The 17180-nt window shown below is 43.8% G+C and overlaps 1 protein-coding gene across 8 annotated transcripts in view; it reads right to left on the bottom strand.

Moving 5' to 3' along the window:
• LOC127628445 (pleckstrin homology domain-containing family G member 5-like) overlaps positions 1-17180 on the bottom strand; it is a 105669-nt gene that overhangs the window by 9962 nt on the left and 78527 nt on the right. For all 8 annotated transcript variants that reach the window (XM_052105189.1, XM_052105190.1, XM_052105188.1 and 5 more), the window contains 6 exons: positions 11074-11277; positions 8130-8300; positions 7914-8009; positions 812-1012; positions 292-402; positions 6-155 (listed from right to left, as the gene is read on the bottom strand). In XM_052105189.1, coding sequence (XP_051961149.1) covers positions 6-155; positions 292-402; positions 812-1012; positions 7914-8009; positions 8130-8300; positions 11074-11277 — 933 coding nt within the window. The remainder of the gene's footprint in view (positions 1-5; positions 156-291; positions 403-811; positions 1013-7913; positions 8010-8129; positions 8301-11073; positions 11278-17180) is intronic.

Here is a 17180-nt window from a genome sequence, read left to right as displayed (position 1 = left end):
CTTACCATGCTGTTGAGAGCATCTCTGCAGGTTGGGTCATCAGTTTTCTTGAGAATGGTCTTCAAGAGCAGGGGGTATTTGGTGAGTCTCTGGTGTGGTTTGGCTAGCATGTCTGCCAGCTTCAGACGATTACACTCTTTATTTGTTTCTGCCCACTGTATCAAAATGAAAGACATTTAAATCCAATAAAATCATTCCTTATGAAGGTGAATATAAAACTTTAGCTTGCTTGTTTGAATTTAACTCTTTCATTCAACTTCATTGTACTTGTATTAAATGCAAAATGCTCACTGTGATGTAGATCTTGAAGAGTTCGTTGTCTCTCAGCAGTGAGCGCATGTATTCCATACAGCTTTCCTCTTCCATACAGTACCGGATGTATGGTTGGAACCTGGATGCAAACTAGACAAACCCACAACTCTAACTATTTCTGCAGAAAATCAATTGCTTTGCATCAAGATGTGTATTCGATGCGTGCATTGTAAGTGTTTGCTCAGAACATCACTAAAACATTCTCTGTTGGTGTTTTTAGACAACGTGTCAAGTTAAAATGAAAGTAAAATTTTAAACCACGTCTCCACACACATACGTTCCGTTATGTTATGTTTTGCGCTACGTTTTGCTTTTTTTAGCGCAAGAATGCACTGTGTCTGAACGGCCACTTTGGATTCTGTTAAGGCATTTAACTGGGTTGCCTTCAAACAAATGAATCTATAAAAGATGGATGGAGTTTATCCATGCAGTTCTACTTGTTCGATTTACTCTTTGGTGAACACCTGCACATGCTCACAATCTTGGTGTTGGAACTCACCGTACTGAAACCCTGCTGCAGGTCGGTGGGATCAATCAGACTCCGTGTGCTTCGCGCTCTCTCCAATGCTGGAAACATAACCTGGACCCACAGCGTACTATGGAGACGTACAATGTCATGGAGGTTGCTGAAGAGCCGTGTGGGCTCCACCTCGTTTAGGAGACTGTTGTCCTGTAGATTCAACAGACCATACAGGAAAAGCTGCAAAAACAAGACAATCAGACATGAAAACAGCATTCAAAAAGCATTTCACTTCCGTAATGTGACATATTTCCAATTGAAATGCAATAATAAGTGGGAAATATTAGGGCCAGCCTTGATTTGACCAATTAGGATTGATTGGAATGTAAAAAGCAGGCTGCAATTTTATTGGTCAATATTGTTTATGGCATGCTGACATGTTGAAGACGTGACCGCAGAGACTTAACCATTGTTTGTTTGAAATGTGAAAAAATTATCACATTTACCAGACCACATGTCCTACTGTTGCATCCACCATGAGCAGAATGTGGGAAAGGGGTACTCAGATGGCACTTTTCCACTGCACGTTAGGGTTCGGTTCAACTCGACTCTACTTGCTTTCCTTTTCTGAGCTTGCTTTTTCACTGCAGTTTAGTGCCGCCTCAATGTGGGTGGGATTATAGGATGATCGTCATAGTGGCGACGCCACTAATGCAGTGACATCATCTTAGATGCGACACAAAACAATAAACAATAACACAACCGCTAGCTGTTAGCTACTAGCTCATTATGCTGCATAAAGCAGTTGTTGCATGGTGATTTTACACAAGTGTAACAGTTAAATTGCCCTGGTTGTTTTAGAAGCAAGCTTCCAGTAGCTGGTCAACTAAATAAAGTGAAGCTTTCAAGCAGAGTACAGAGTTAACGTAACAAAACGTACCTGTGGCAGCGGGGGCGTGGTCAAGCGCCCGTCCGGGAGAGAGAAGCGGTAAGGGCGCTCACACCTGGGCCAAATTATGTCTAACACCTGTCTCTAATTGCAGTAGAGTGAGGAGAGCGGTTAAAAATGCCAGCAGCCACAGACTAAAAAAAGGGGAATTAAAAGACGCACCTTGCCTTGAAATCTTGCTTCCTGTCGTCTTTGTTCTATCAGCGTTACACTGGTGCTGAAACCGGGATATTATTTGGAACACCTGCCTTCCAAAGGATGGAACAGAATACGCCCGTAGAGTCCTCCCAGCTGGCGGAAGTCCTCCAGTCCCTCGCGACACTCCATCAAAGCCACCAACAATCCCTGCTTGAGCTCCGGCAAGACCAGGATCGGCGCTTCTTTGAGATCATGCGGGCTCAAGCAGAGGACCGGCACGCCATCCGGAGCCTCCTCAGCCAGGAGGCCGCTCCAGCCGCAGCCGCGACCACGGACACCAGCGCCACCTTGCCCCCACCAGCGTTACAGAAGATGGGGCCGGCAGATGATACAGAGGCGTTTATCGACCTGTTTGAAAGAACGGCGGAGATTTGGGGGTGGCCCCAAGACCAGTGGGCAGCCCGCCTAGTCCCTCTCCTGTCGGGGAAGCGCAACTTCAGCGGCACAACAACTGCCGGCATCAAGCCTCCTGGCTTACCCCGACCTGAAGAAAGCCATCCTGCAACGGGTTGGTCGGAGCCGGAAGAAAGTCGCCAGCTCTTCCGGGCCTTGAAGCTTGATAAGTCCGACCGCCCGTTTGCATTAGCCCAGCGGCTCCGTGATGCTTGTCGGAGGTGGCTGCTCTCGAGGACACGGCGTCGAGGAACTAATCGACCAGGTGGTACTGGAGCAGTTTGTTCAGCGTTTGCCCGGAAGACGGCCGAGTGGGTCCAGTGCCACCGCCCGGCGTCGCTGGAGGAAGCCGATCCGACTCGCGGAGGACCACATGGCGGCGATCCCTAGGGCGGATGAGCCCTCTCTGTCTGTCTCCCCTTCCCCTGTGTCTTCCCCTGTTTTTTCCCTCCCCTCTTCCCTCTCGCTCTGCTCTCTCCCCAGGGTCCGTTCCTGCCCCCCGCAGGCGCGGAGCGTTGCGCGCCTAGCTCCCGGCCTTGGGAACACCCGCCAAGCCCTTCCCCATCCTTCAGCCGCTCTCCTCCTCAGGTGGGGGCACCCGCCAGCGCAGGTGCGGCCGCAGCGCCTGGGCGGTCTGCTGGAGGTGCGGAGACCCGGGCCACTTCCGGGATCAGTGCCCGCTGATGGAAATAGAGGCGGTGGTACGGGTCTCCGATGTTCCACAGGCTGCCCCGATCGGGCTGGAGCGTGCGGATTCGGTAAGAATCCAGGGGGTACATACCAAGCTTTGTTGGATACCGGCTGTAACCAGACCACCATCCACCAGCGCTTGGTTCAACCCGGGGCTTTGGGCTCAGCTAAACTGGTGAGGGTAAGGTGTGTACACGGGGATATTCACAAATATCCCGTGGTGACTCTGGCGATCAAATTCAGGGGAGAAAAACATAGTGTAGAGGCAGCGGTTAGTCCCGCCTCACCCATCCGCTAATTTTGGAGTGCGGATTGGCGAATTTTAGAAAGTTATTGGAGGGAGTTTGTGCGGATGGGTCCTGCTTGGAGTGAAGGGGTGTGTGATGTCGCGATGCTTTGGCGGGAGGCGGAGCCAGGGCCATCCTCGACTGCTCGAGTGGCGTGGGAAGAGGCGAGGTGGGCGCTCCTCCTCTCCGGGAATTCCGGAGGGGACTTCCCCTTGGAGCAGTCGCGGGATGATACCCTTAAGCACGCCTTTGACCAAGTGAGAGTGATCGATGGTCAACAACTCCGGCCGGGTGTCGCCGTCTCATATCCGTATTTTTAAGCTTATTAAAGATCAGCTTATACAGGGTGGCGCAGGGCGCCCAAACAAAAGAGGAAGTAACACAATTATTGATTCCACGGAGCCGTCGGAAATGGTTTTCCAGGCGGCTCACTATAATCCTATGGCCGGTCACCTAGGAGAGCGAAAAACACTTCTCCGTCTAATAGCCCGCTTCTATTGGCGGGCATTGGCGGTGGCGTCCGCAGGTGGTGTGCGGCGTGCCGCGAATGTCAGCTGGTAAACCCACCGGCCACCCCAAAAGCGCCTTTGCGCCCTCTACCATTGATCGAGGTCCCCTTCGAAAGAATTGGGATGGACCTCGTCGGGACCATAGAACGGTCAGCACGCGGACATCGCTCGTGTTAGTCCTAGTGGATTACGCGACGCGATATCCGGAAGCAGTGCCTCTGAGCAACATCTCCGCGCGTAGTGTTGCAGGGGCACTCTTCAAGATAATCTCCGGGTGGGGATTCGAAAGAAATCCTCACCGATCAAGGCACAACTTTTATGTCACGGACACTTCGCGAACTTTACGAGCTCTTGGGCATTAAATCGATTCGCACTAGCGTTTACCATCCTCAGACAGATGGCCTAGTGGAGCGGTTTAATAAAGCAGCTCAAAAACATGATTCAGTAAATTAGTGCGCGATGGCGCTAGAAATTGGGATAAGTGGCTAGACCCCTGTTATTTGCTTGATGCGAGAGGTCCGCAAGCCTCCACCGGGTTCTCCCGTTTGAGCTGCTGTACGGGCGACGCCCCGCGGTGTCCTCGATGTCATCCGTGAAAATTGGGAGGAGGGACCTTCTAATGCCAAAAATGAAATTCAATACGTTCTTGATCTTCGAGCAAAGCTCCACACACTGGGGCGATTAACACAAGAGCATTTGCTCCAAGCTCAAGAACGCCAGCGCCGGCTGTATGACAGGGGTGCTCAGCTACGGGAATTTGCACCGGGAGATAAAGTGCTTGTATTACTCCCAACATCGAGCTCAAAATTACTCGCCAAGTGGCAAGGACCGTTTGAGGTCACCACGGCCAGTAGGGGATCTCGATTATGAAGTCAAGCGTACCGATAGAGGCGCGCGTCAAATATATCACCTCAACCTCCTGAAATTGTGGAGGGAGGAGGCGGCCTCTGTGACATTGGCCACGGTAGTTCCGGAGAGGGCGGAGCTCGGACCGGAGGTAAACAAAAACTACAATCTTAACACTCCGGTCACTTGTGGGGACCAGCTCTCACCGCGGCAGCTCACAGAGGTTTCCGAGTTACAAAAAGAGTTTGCGGACGTGTTTTCCCTCTCCGGGCCGTACGAACCTCATACAGCACCACATCGAGACCGAGCCGGGCGCGGTGGTGCGTTGCCGCCCCTATCGCTTACCCGAACATAGAAAGAAAATCGTTCGGGAAGAATTAGATGCAATGCTTGATATGGGCGTAATAGAGGAATCCCACAGTGATTGGTCCAGCCCGGTTGTTCTTGTTCCCAAGAGTGATGGGTCGGTTCGGTTCTGTGTGGATTACAGAAAAGTCAACGCGGTGTCTAAATTTGGCGCGTACCCAATGCCCCGTGTTGATGAACTGCTCGATCGGTTAGGTACTGCTCGATTTTACTCGACCCTGGATTTAACAAAGGGTTATTGGCAGATCCCTTGACACCAATGTCCCGCGAGAAAACAGCCTTCACCACGCCGTTCGGATTACACCAATTTGTGGCGCTTCCTTTCGGTTTGTTTGGGGCTCCAGCCACGTTCCAGCGACTCATGGATCGGATCCTCAGACCGCATACCGCGTACGCCGCTGCCTATTTAGATGACATTATCATCTATAGCAATGATTGGCAGCGGCACATGCAACATCTGAGGGCCGTCCTGAGATCGCTGCGGCGGCGGGGCTCACAGCAAACCCTAAGAAGTCTTGCGGTTGGGCGTGTGGAGGTACGGTATCTGGGGTTCCACTTGGGTCATGGCCAGGTCGTCCCCAAATTGATAAGACCACGGCGATTGCGACTTGCCCTAGACCTAAGACCAAAAAGGGGGTGAGGCAGTTCCTGGGGCTGGCTGGCTATTACAGAAGATTTGTGCCTAATTATTCGGACGTCACCAGCCCGCTGACTGACCTCACTAAAAAGGGGCTCCAGATCCGGTCCAATGGTCGGAGCAGTGCCAACAGGCGTTCACGCAGATTAAAGCTGCACTTTGTGGGGGCCGCTTTTGCATGCACCTGACTTTTCTCTCCCTTTTCTATTGCAGGCGGACGCTTCAGACAGAGGGCTGGGGGCCGTGCTCTCGCAGGTGGTGGAGGGAGGGCGCCCGGTGCTGTACATTAGCCGGAAGCTCTCCTTAAGGGAGACTAAGTACAGCACCGTGGAAAAGGAGTGTCTGGCCATCAAGTGGGCGGTCCTCACCCTCCGATACTACCTGCTGGGGCGGGCCTTCACCCTCTGTTCGGATCATGCCCCACTCCAGTGGCTCCACCGCATGAAGGATACTAGCGCCCGGATCACCCGTTGGTATCTGGCTCTCCAGCCTTTTAAGTTCAAGGTGGTCCACAGACCGGGGGTGCAGATGGCTGCCGCCGACTTCCTCTCCAGAAATGGGGGAGTGGTAGGCAGGCGGATGACGCCCGGCCTGAGTCGGGCGGTGGGGGTATGTGGCAGCGAGCGTGGTCAAGCGCCCGTCCGGGAGAGAAGCGGTAAGGGCTCACACCTGGGCCAAATTATGTCTAACACCTGTCTCTAATTGCAGTAGAGTGAGGAGAGCGGTTAAAAATGCCAGCAGCCACAGAGGAGGGGGAGAAACTGACAACGAACTCAGCGTTCGACTAGTTGGAGATTGTGGACACCAAAAAGATTGTGTGAATATTGTGGGTACTAAAAAAAAGGGGAATTAAAAGACGCACCTTGCCTTGAAATCTTGCTTCCTGTCGTCTTTGTTCTATCAGCGTTACAGTACCATCCTCCATCGTGAACTCTGAGAGTCCAGGGCACTCTCCCTCCCTTTGCTCGCCGGTTTAGATAGCGTCCATTTGGTCGAACCCCTTCCACATTTCCTTGATGGTCCTGTAGTCACTTTTTAACTTTTCCCTACACTGTTGGTAGGTGGAAGTCGTGTGCGGCCAACAGCTGAGACACTTCCTGAAAGTCTTTTTCGTTCGTCGCTAACGAGAGAAACGTCTGCACCTCGTTTATTGACCATGACATGGTTTTGCACACAGCCATATCTTTTTACAATTTGAGTCGCGTGAACAAATGATACTGCTATCGCTGTAGCCAATTTTAAAACTAGCGGGTTGATGTCCCATGTCGAAAATCCAGTGACGCCAGTAGTGACAATTCTCCCTGACCATTCAGTGATCTGCAGGGTTTTGATGTCACATTTAGTATCGGTTCGGCTTGCTTGGACCCTCAACCGAGGTGGTACTAAAAACGTACCAGGTACTATCCACAGTGGAAACCACTAAAAAGAGTTGCGTAAAAGAGTAAAGAAAAAAAAGAGTAAAAAAGAGTAAGAGAGAGTCGAGTTGTACCATGCAGTGGAAAAGCCCCAAGAGTTATAGCGGACCATGACAATTGTGATGAGTTGATGCAAAGTGAGGACAACTTTGAAAGCCAGTTTTTGTAGTTTTTTTTTTTTAATATTGCTTGATATCTTACAGATACCTACCTTTTATTTGATATTTATTTTTATGAACTTGTTGCATTTTTAAACACTTTGTTTGATAGTTTAACATTATGACCACTTGCTAAGAACAGCTTAAGTTACATGTGCTACCAAGTATATTATGAATTTGAACAAATTCTAATTAAATTATTTAGAAATATAAGTAATACAAGTACCCCGAATATACACATTTCCTTTCCATTTAACTTTTCCAGTATTTTATTTTTAAGAATTTCTTGATTATTAACATAAAGAGGACTTTTGTATATAGGACGGGTTTTGTCCCTTATATCAAGAATCAGTGTTTTATTACTAGCTTTATATAAGTAATACAACTGGATACAATTGGATATCATTTTACACAGATAGGTTTAATTTTTTCATTTTATCACAATAAAGTCATGTTATCACATATGATGTTAACGTCTTGTGGCTAGACTTGAAACGTTTACAAATTGGCCCCATTGACTTCCATTGTAAGTGCCTTCCTGTTGTCACATTTATTTTTATTTTTTTATAGAAATGAGGCATGAAACAAAATAATTTTTTGAAAATCAGCAGTATGCCACAAATGCTGTTAATTGAGCTTAACGTGTATTGAACCCATAACATTGCTTTAAGGAAAATGGTTTAAACTTCTTACATCGGTGATGACCCTGAGTTTCTTGATGTGTGTAGCCTCTGTTTGGAGTAGTTCCCATATCGCCTCTTGCTGTTGAAACTGACGCCTGCTTAAACTCTGAAAACAAACATGGTTTATTAAAAAACTGGGTCAACTACAATCAAAATTTGTTTAACAGCAGTCATATGAGAAATATTTGAAAGATGTATGTAAGTGTGACATTAGTCCATTATTAACCTCAGAGTTCTCCAGGAGCTGCCTCCAGCTGTCCTCAAGTGTCAGGTTTGGCTCCTCCTCTTCCTCCTCCCATGAATCCTGGTTAAAGGAAAGCTGAGAAGGAACCTTGGGCAGACCGAACTGTTCGTACGCCTGCAGCTTAGTATGAAGCAGCTCCACGCGGTCCACTTCCTAACACACAAATACAAAGAAAGGAAAAAAGAGAGATCCTTTAGCAACAATCTTTCCAGAAATATTCTATTTTTCCTTACATTCTATATAGCGCTTTTCTAGGCACTAAAAGTGCTTTATATAGTATAGGGGAAATCTCCTCAACCACCACCAGTGTGCAGCATCCACCTCACCACACACCAGCTATTGATGGAGAGGAGAGTAGAGTGATGTAGCCAATTCAGGGATGGAGATCATTAGGAGGCCATGATAGGTAGGGGCCAATGGGGGGAATTTGGCCAGGACACCAGGGTTATACCCCTACTCTTACGAAAAGGACCTTGGTTTAACATCTCATCCAAAAGACAGTGCTTTTTTACAGTATAGTGTATAGTAGTATATAATATATATCACTATACTGGGGCATTAGCACCCCCTGCTGGCCTCCCTAATACCACTTCCAGCCACAAACTTGGTTTTCCCCAGGAGGTCTCCCATCCAGGTACTGGCCAGGCTAAACCCTGCTTAGCTTTAGTGGGCAACCAGGCAAGAGCTGCAGGGTGTTATATTTTTCCACTATATGGCTGGACTGGTAATATGGCATACCGGGCATTTTCCCGGTGGGCCGACGCACTTTTGGGCCGATCAGGGGCGGAATGTCCATCGGGAGAAACGAGCGGGCCGGTGGTATGGCCGCGATAAGCAGCAATGAGCTGCCGCATTATGCAGAATGGACTACAAAACGGCAGCGCGATATGCAGAAAAGGACATCACAATTGCAGTCCAACTGTCAACAGTAGACCCCCATAAGCTGGACAGACAACTCAGGCGGCTGACTGTCTGTTCCAACAAAACACCCTCGACAGGGTTTATGACACCTTACAACACCCCATTCACTAAACGGCATCTCTTTAACCTCACAATTAAACCCGATCCATTCATCACACTGATGGCCTGTGTGCTACTAGGGCTAATATCCTGCAACGGGATGACTGGTGTACTTATGACAACGAGTCGTTTGCATAGAGTGCTTTCAGACAAAAGGGGCCAAACACAGATGGACTAGGCTGCCCTGTGGCTACTGGAGATGGCTGTTTGGCCCACAGGAACCCTTCCTTTGTAATAGAAGAGTCCCGATGTAATATTGAGGACAGCCCCTGTGTCTCTTCAATGGGTGTTTTATACTGATTGTGAAAGGGGGGACGTGTGAAATGACAGGTGAGTGACAGGTACTGTCTATTAGTCATAAATATGGTGTTAATAGGGTCTGAAACCTTTCTGAGGGGGGAGTTTTTTTTGGAGGCTAACAGGATTTGCTATTTTTACTTAGACTACAAAACAATACACATACTAACTATAATTGTACATTGTCTGAAGGCCAAAGTATACTTTGTATACAAGTTTAAATGTGCACAGTGTGCATGAAACCATTTTTTTTTATCATCACAGTACGTGCATACTGTCCGGATGCTGCCCAGTTTTTCTAGACATTCCGCGTCAGTGCGCATCTTTTGCATATGCGCCTGCTGTTGACTGTACTAAGAGAGTATCACAAAGTGGTTGTAGTGCACAAGTATCAAACACATCCATATGGGCTTTTCCATATCAAACAACAATCATCCACGCTCCAAATCACTGACGTTTTTTCCCATTCTAATGGTTGACGTGAACATTAACTGAAGCTCCTGACCTGAATCTGCATGATTTCTGCATGATGCTACCACACAATTGGCTGATTAGATAATCACATGGATGATTGTTGTTACCAGACGGGCTGGTTTGAGTATTTCAGTAACTGCTGATCTCATGGGATTTTCACACACAACAGTCTCTAGAATTTACTCAGAATGGTGCCAAAAACAAAAAACATCCAGTGAGCGGCAGTTCTGTGGATGGTAATGCCTTGTTGATGAGAGAGGTCAACAGAGAATGGCCAGACTGGTTCAAACTGACAAAGTCTACGGTAACTCAGATAACCGCTCCATACAATTGTGGTGAGAAGAATAGAATCTCAGAATGCTATTCTGAGATGCGGGTTGGCGTTGTTTTGGAGGCAAGAGGGGGACCTACACAATATTAGGCAGGTGGTTTTAATGTTGTTGCGGATCGGTGTATGTCGTAATTCAATACACCATGATGCATCACAATATCATAACTTTTTTGCGACTGAAAAACTCATTGGTTCTCAAAATATCGATTGGTTCGCGGAAGAAAACATCATCGCTTCGCAAAATATCACAATTAGTTAATGACTGAAAATATCACTGGTTCACCAAATATCATAACTTGTTCACAACTAAAAGCATAATTTGTTAGCAAAATATGTACCAAAAAAGGTACATGACAGAAAACTTGATTGGTTTGCAAATATCGATTTATTTGCAACTAAAAATGCCATTGGTATGCAAATGTCATAATTGGTACGCAGCTGAAAACATAACTGGTTTGAAAAATATCATAAGTGGTTTGTGACTGAAAACGCCATTGTTTCACAAAAATATTTATGGTTTGCGAAAGAACATGTAAATGGTTTGCAAAATTCTTGAATAAAGTGTTCCTGGGAAGACTACGATTGTCAGCCTAGCCATAACACTAAAACTGAAAGTTGCGATTCATGAAGTGACATTGCATCAGCTTCTTTTTTAAGTTTCATTTTGGCTCATCCAAACATCTTTACGAGTTTTACGGGAAATCAGACCACAGAAGGCTGTGCTGACACATCGTGTTTCCCCTTGACTTCCTTACATTACAACGATGAGCGCGATATGAAGTGTGGGTGTGTAGAAGGATTTACCTTTCCAGATGTGGCACCAAAAAAGACAGTGAACCGATTGGTGGCACGATTCTTCCAGTTCTCTGGCCCAGCTGCTCCGCCAGGCAGAGAACCTCCAGGAGCTACGCCTGGTAAAGGCCCGCCAAGCATAGCCATAGAGTCTGGGGACGGGATGTTGGCATCGCCCAGAAACTCCGTCATGTTCTTTCGCCGACGGGCCTGACCCTGGTGGAACAGAAAGAGGGAAAGACGGTAATATCTGGGTGGAAATCATATTGAATCACAGAGTTTACAAATGCAGAAAGACAGGGAGATTTGGAGATGTATATCAACAAGTATTTCAAGGATACTAGGTAGAGAGATAAGAGAGAGATTGTTATCAGGATATTTTAAGATCATGAGAAACATAAAAATCAGTCCAAAGTATTTCGAAACTTTGACATCATAATGTCCATCATGACTGACACTTTCTTTATGGAGAAGTGATGTAGAAAGACAACTGGTATATCAAATAGCTATATACCCAATGTTGGAAAAATTGAAAAACAAGAGCTCCTATAACTAATAACATCAGCTGAAACAACAATACATTATGATTCACACTGAATTTCCAAAAAATGAATTCCTGCTGAATAGGTTACAATTTCCTTATTACATCATATAGGGACAAATAGGCTACAAGCTCCAGTCGGAAAAATAAAAACTGCCATTGTTTCATCAGTAACTGGTCTGCAACTGTAAAGTCTTTCTAGACACACTCCGTCTTACGAACTCCAGTCAGTTAAACAAACAAACAACTGTTTACTATCGAAGTATTAATCTTGCTGAGAGGGAGACAGTTGGCCTGTTGACCTTTCTCAGAGTGCAGAGAATTCCTCTGCTCTGAGAGCTGTTACCCACTAATAACTCCTGCAGTGGAGTTCCACAGAAGGCGACGACATATTTGGGGAATGCACAAAAAACAGGAAAGGTCTAAAAGGCAAAAAATGGAATTCCCTAAACAAATACGGGGGAAGCGTGTCCTTGTTGCAATAACCCAAGTATTGCATTTGCATGCTTATTAAATGGGAATGGACTATAAACTCTAGAGCTATAATTCATTTATAGTCCAAAGGTTATGTGTTAAAGGAACAGTTCATCCCAAAATGGAAATTCTCTCATCATTTACTCACCCTCATGCCATCCCAGATGTGCATGATTTACTTTCTTCATCAGACCACAAACAAAGATTTTTAAAATAACATTTCAGCTCTGTAGGTCCAAACAATGCAAGTGAATGGTGATCAGATCTTTGTAGCTCCAAAATCACATAAAGGAAATATAGAAGCAGTCAATAAGTCTCAAGTGGTTAAATCCATATCTTCAGAAGGAATATGATGGATGTAGGTGAGAAACAGATAAATACTTAAGGCCTTTTTTAACTGTAAATCTACACTTTCACTTTCAATTCCACCTTCTTGTGTGGAAGTAACTTTCACATTCAGCACCTACTGGATGGAACTGGTCAAATGTGCAGATTGATGGTAAAAAAGGACTTAAATATTGATCTGTTTCTCACCCACACCTATCATATTGCTTCAGAAGACGCTTATTTAACCACCAAGTCATATGGATTACTTTTTTGCCTTCTTTATGTCAGTTTTGGACCTAATGAGTTCTGGTCATCATTCACTTGCATTGTGAGGACCAACATAGCTATTCTTCTAAAAATCTTCTTTTGTGTTCTGCAGATGAAAGTCATACACATCTGGGTGAGTAAATAAGAGAGCTTTCATTTTTGGGTGAACTATCCCTTTAAAACAAAACCACATTTTGGTATTTATCCAGTGGGGTTCAAAATCTTGTCCACATTGAAAATCTTCATTTAAAACTGTGAATAAACACAATTGTAGGATTTAGGAATATTTTGAAAGAAACATCAATGAAAACTGAATAAGAAATTGTACACTAGGTGAGTCAAATAAGCTAATTTGCAACATTGACCATGTTAACTCCTTTTCATGAAAGGTCATATTTCTTTCTTCCTGTTGAAGCACACAAGATCATTTTTGGAACTTATGTTACAAGAACTTACAAAAACTACATTTATTTCAATATAAATGACTGTAGAGAAAGTTCACATTAGCCAATAGTCAGCTAATGGAATCCAATTCACCCTTCTTTATATTGACTTATGTTCCTTTCTTTTCGTGTTTGTAGAAAAATCTGTCTCCACCTTGCAACTAAAATGTTTTTATTCTATTGTTCGACTTTAAACAAATGTCTGCATCATGAAACACCATGCAAAGATTTAAATGAATACTGCATAACACTGGATATTCTGAATAAGGCGTTTAAATGACCCAGAATTCAGATTAAAACAAGCATATTCCAGCGGACATATTTCAATTTCTTGTGACTGTAAAATTGGCTTAATAGGTTGTGACAATCAGGTTAACATATATTGCATAATGCATAATCAGATTATAACCAAATTCCTATTAATATCAGAATATCCTTGTGCATGTAAATGTAGTCTCTGTCTCAGCTGTTACTATCCAAAGGTAATCAAGTTCTCAATTTACCTATCAAACCATCAAAGAACATTTTGTGGTAAACAACACGATTCACTACCAAGCCATGAAACACTTGAAGGCCTATATTTGGTATTTTTAAGCCTATAAAAGGAAATATACATTTCCGTCTATGTAGAATTGTACCGGTTCAGCAGATAAATCAAGAAGTTCCCAGCAATGGAGAAAATAAAAGAAAATTGGATTGGCCTGTATGCACCTCTAACTAAATTTAGCACTGGCCAAAGAAGCAGCCGAATGGTGAGCTTTGATGAGGGGATTTTTGCGGAATCTGGGGTGAAAGGATGAGGACACAGATGTCAGGAAACGTCCCTACTTCGGTGAAGATGGACAGTGGATGTCTGTCTACATGCAACGGCTCACCCAATCAGCCCAGGGACAACACTTCTGTTAGACTACTGCAAACACAGACCATTAAGATGATCAAAAGACGACGCATACAAAATAAAAAAACGAGTTTTAAAACAAAAGTTTGAGTACAGACTGAAAAACGGAGATTTCGGAATATTTTACACAAATGCTTACGTGAAATAAATAAGAAATATTTAAGATACACTATTTTTGAGCCACAAAATAAGCACGTCTGTGACATTGACCATTAACTCCTTTGAAAAGAGGTCAGATTCTTTGCTTCCATTGAAGCACACAAGTTGCTCTTTGGAACATTCTCAAATCATTCTGGAGAACATGATCATCGGGATTGCACAAACATTTCCAAGCCAGCTCGAGCACTTCCTATCATTAAAGCAAAAGGGTGACAGACCAAATACATAGTAATTCTCAAATGCATATACATTTGAAAATAAACTTTCCACTTAAATTGTTAAGCTTATACTATTCGTGATGGAAAAAAAACTGTATTAAATAAATAAAATAAAAAAACATGCAAAATAGAAGCTAAATTTGAAGTTGACTCATTATTACCAATTTAAATGGATACATCTATACTATCAAAAAAGGAAACCACAAACAATTAAAGTACACACTGTAAGACTCAATGGATGTTACACATAACTAACATATGCCACATCAAAAGAAGCCCACATCTATAATTTACAGAGATCGGTGGGCAATCAAAAATAACTGACTAATTCCAACCAAATTAAAGTTCTAAGTAAAAAAAAAGACCTACATAAAATTAAAACCATTCTGCCCCCACCCTCATGTTATTCCAAATCTGTATGACTTTCTTTCACTCATGGAACACAAAAGGATGTATGACAGATGAATGACATGAAAACAGAGGATGGTCATGGAGACTATAACATACTGCACATCATCTATTTTGCGTTCCATGGCTCTTAAAATAAAATAGTGCATCGTGATAAAACATTTAAAAACTTAATTTGCTCATACACATACAAAGACACCCACTTTGGCATAAGCTGTTTCAAATGGATTGAATGAGCAGTGAATTTATGCAGTGGAACAGGGTTCCCAGAGTGTCTGCTTAACTCACCATGGTAGCGAGTGACATCTCAAAAGTGAGGAAGAACATGGTAATCTTTCAGCCGAGTTCACCGAGCCTGACCCATGCTTGAACCAGCTGTTTCAATCGCTCAAAGCCTCCTCTCTTGCAACCGATAGACACACAAGTACAGTCGCCCTTGCAACTCTTGCACAGATGTTAGACGAGTTCCCGAGCCAAAATAAATTGTGCTAAAATGGGTAACCAATCATTTAAATTCAGTACTCTTTGATTTCCTTGAAAAAAGCATACAGGGTGCATCAAGGCTCCCTACTAGGTCCTCTGTAGTTATAAGAAACGGTCAACCTGCGATCAGAGGTAAAGCTGACCAACTAAGCTTGCTTGCCTGCATTACTGAATAGGACAGCCCAAGCGTCATGGCAACTAGGAGGATTCCCTCCCATTGTGTGGGGCAGGAAAGAGAGGTGTGGCTTCTCAGACAGAGGGCCACATGAAAAGAGGGAGGGGATATGAAGATAGCTTGCAGGGTCCCACTTCCAACAAATCCTGGTGATTCAAAGATGTCAACCGATGATATGTTTGGCAGCATTTCATTTGTTTAAATATCTACTATATATATATATATATATAAACTCTATATAGATTGAAACTGAAAATAACACTGAAGTTCTTAGTGCCTAGCATCTCTTTTGTGTTCATGTAGAAAAGTCATATATGTTTGAAACATTATAAGTCATAAGCGAGTAAACAATGACAGAATTCTTTTTTGTGTAAATTATCCCTTCAAGATAGATTCATAATGAGGTTGTATAACAGTAAGCAATTTTTGATACAGGTTTTAACAAAATATTTGACAATAAAGTACCACCAGAAAATGAACTTGATTGAAAGTCAACATGAAATCAAACTTGACCCTACTTGCACTGTAAACACATGGTCCTGGTCTTAAGACCCTTTGTCCGTTCCGGATTGGATCGCAGCCGGTGGACCATGTTGCCTTTCAAAGTACACTCTTAAGACTGTGGACAAATGTGCACACCATGACTGCTTTGCGATACTCTTTTAGTACGGTCAGCAGCAACACATGTGCCAACAATGTGCACAGATGTCCTGAATGTGGTGCATGAGCAATCAACAAGGCGGACAGCTGAAGTATACTTTATACCTTTATCCTGTAGTGAACAATTTGCTAGTGCATGTTATTCCAATGAAAGATTTTTTTTTATTTTTTATATTTCATCAAAATGTAATAACTTACTCTGCCTTTGAAACAACCTTCTTTTTCAGCTGACATTACCAAAACTTTTATTTTTCAACCCACTCCTACAGCCACCACTCATTTAGAACCCACTTTCCCAATTCAATCCATTCCTGACAGATGAAATCAAGTCCTGCCCTACAATTTTTCTCACTGAATACCCATTTTACTCGGAAATACATTACAGAAGTAAAATGGGTTGCAAATACAGTTTCATGTTGACTGATCCATCTGTTTAGCCACTAATTAATCAATCATTACGAGAGCATCTGATGACTTTCTGTGTTTATGATGACGTCAAAGCGACAGTAGCATGGCATTCTTGTACCATGGTAGGATAAATTTCCCAAGTATTGCTTCTCTTCCTTACTGTTACAGGGAAATTACCACTAGAAAATTAAACAGTGGGGAATCCCAGATATGTGCTGCAACAAGTCCAGACCTCAGTTGTTTGGTCTGTATCTTTACTATGGATCTGAGTGTGCCAATCCCAGCCAATTTCACTTTAAAGATCTTTATAACAATGACTGTGTATACTCATTATTTCAGCTTACTTTTAAAAAGGCTTGGACCATTACACTAATCGCTCACTAAATTGTACAAATTAGTGGCAAGCATGGCTACTTAATAAAGACCTGATATACATTGTTAAAATAAATATATTGTTCTATAATCTCCAAAACTGCTAGAAAAAAAATCATAATATTTAAGTTTTTCATGCAAGTGTTATAAAAAAAGGCTGCACTTAAGTTGCATTTAATTGATTTGGAACTTCGGTTCAAAACAAGTTAAGCTGAAACATTTGTGGCTTTATGTTGATTACATCAGAAAATAATTTAGACTCGTCCTTCCTTTTCTTGAATAAAAC

This window comes from Xyrauchen texanus, chromosome 35 (genome assembly GCF_025860055.1).
Source record: "Xyrauchen texanus isolate HMW12.3.18 chromosome 35, RBS_HiC_50CHRs, whole genome shotgun sequence".
NCBI classification, from domain to species: Eukaryota; Metazoa; Chordata; class Actinopteri; order Cypriniformes; family Catostomidae; genus Xyrauchen; species Xyrauchen texanus.
The sequence above is the reverse complement of the archived record's forward strand: the minus strand, read 5'-3'. Positions and strand labels throughout refer to the sequence as shown.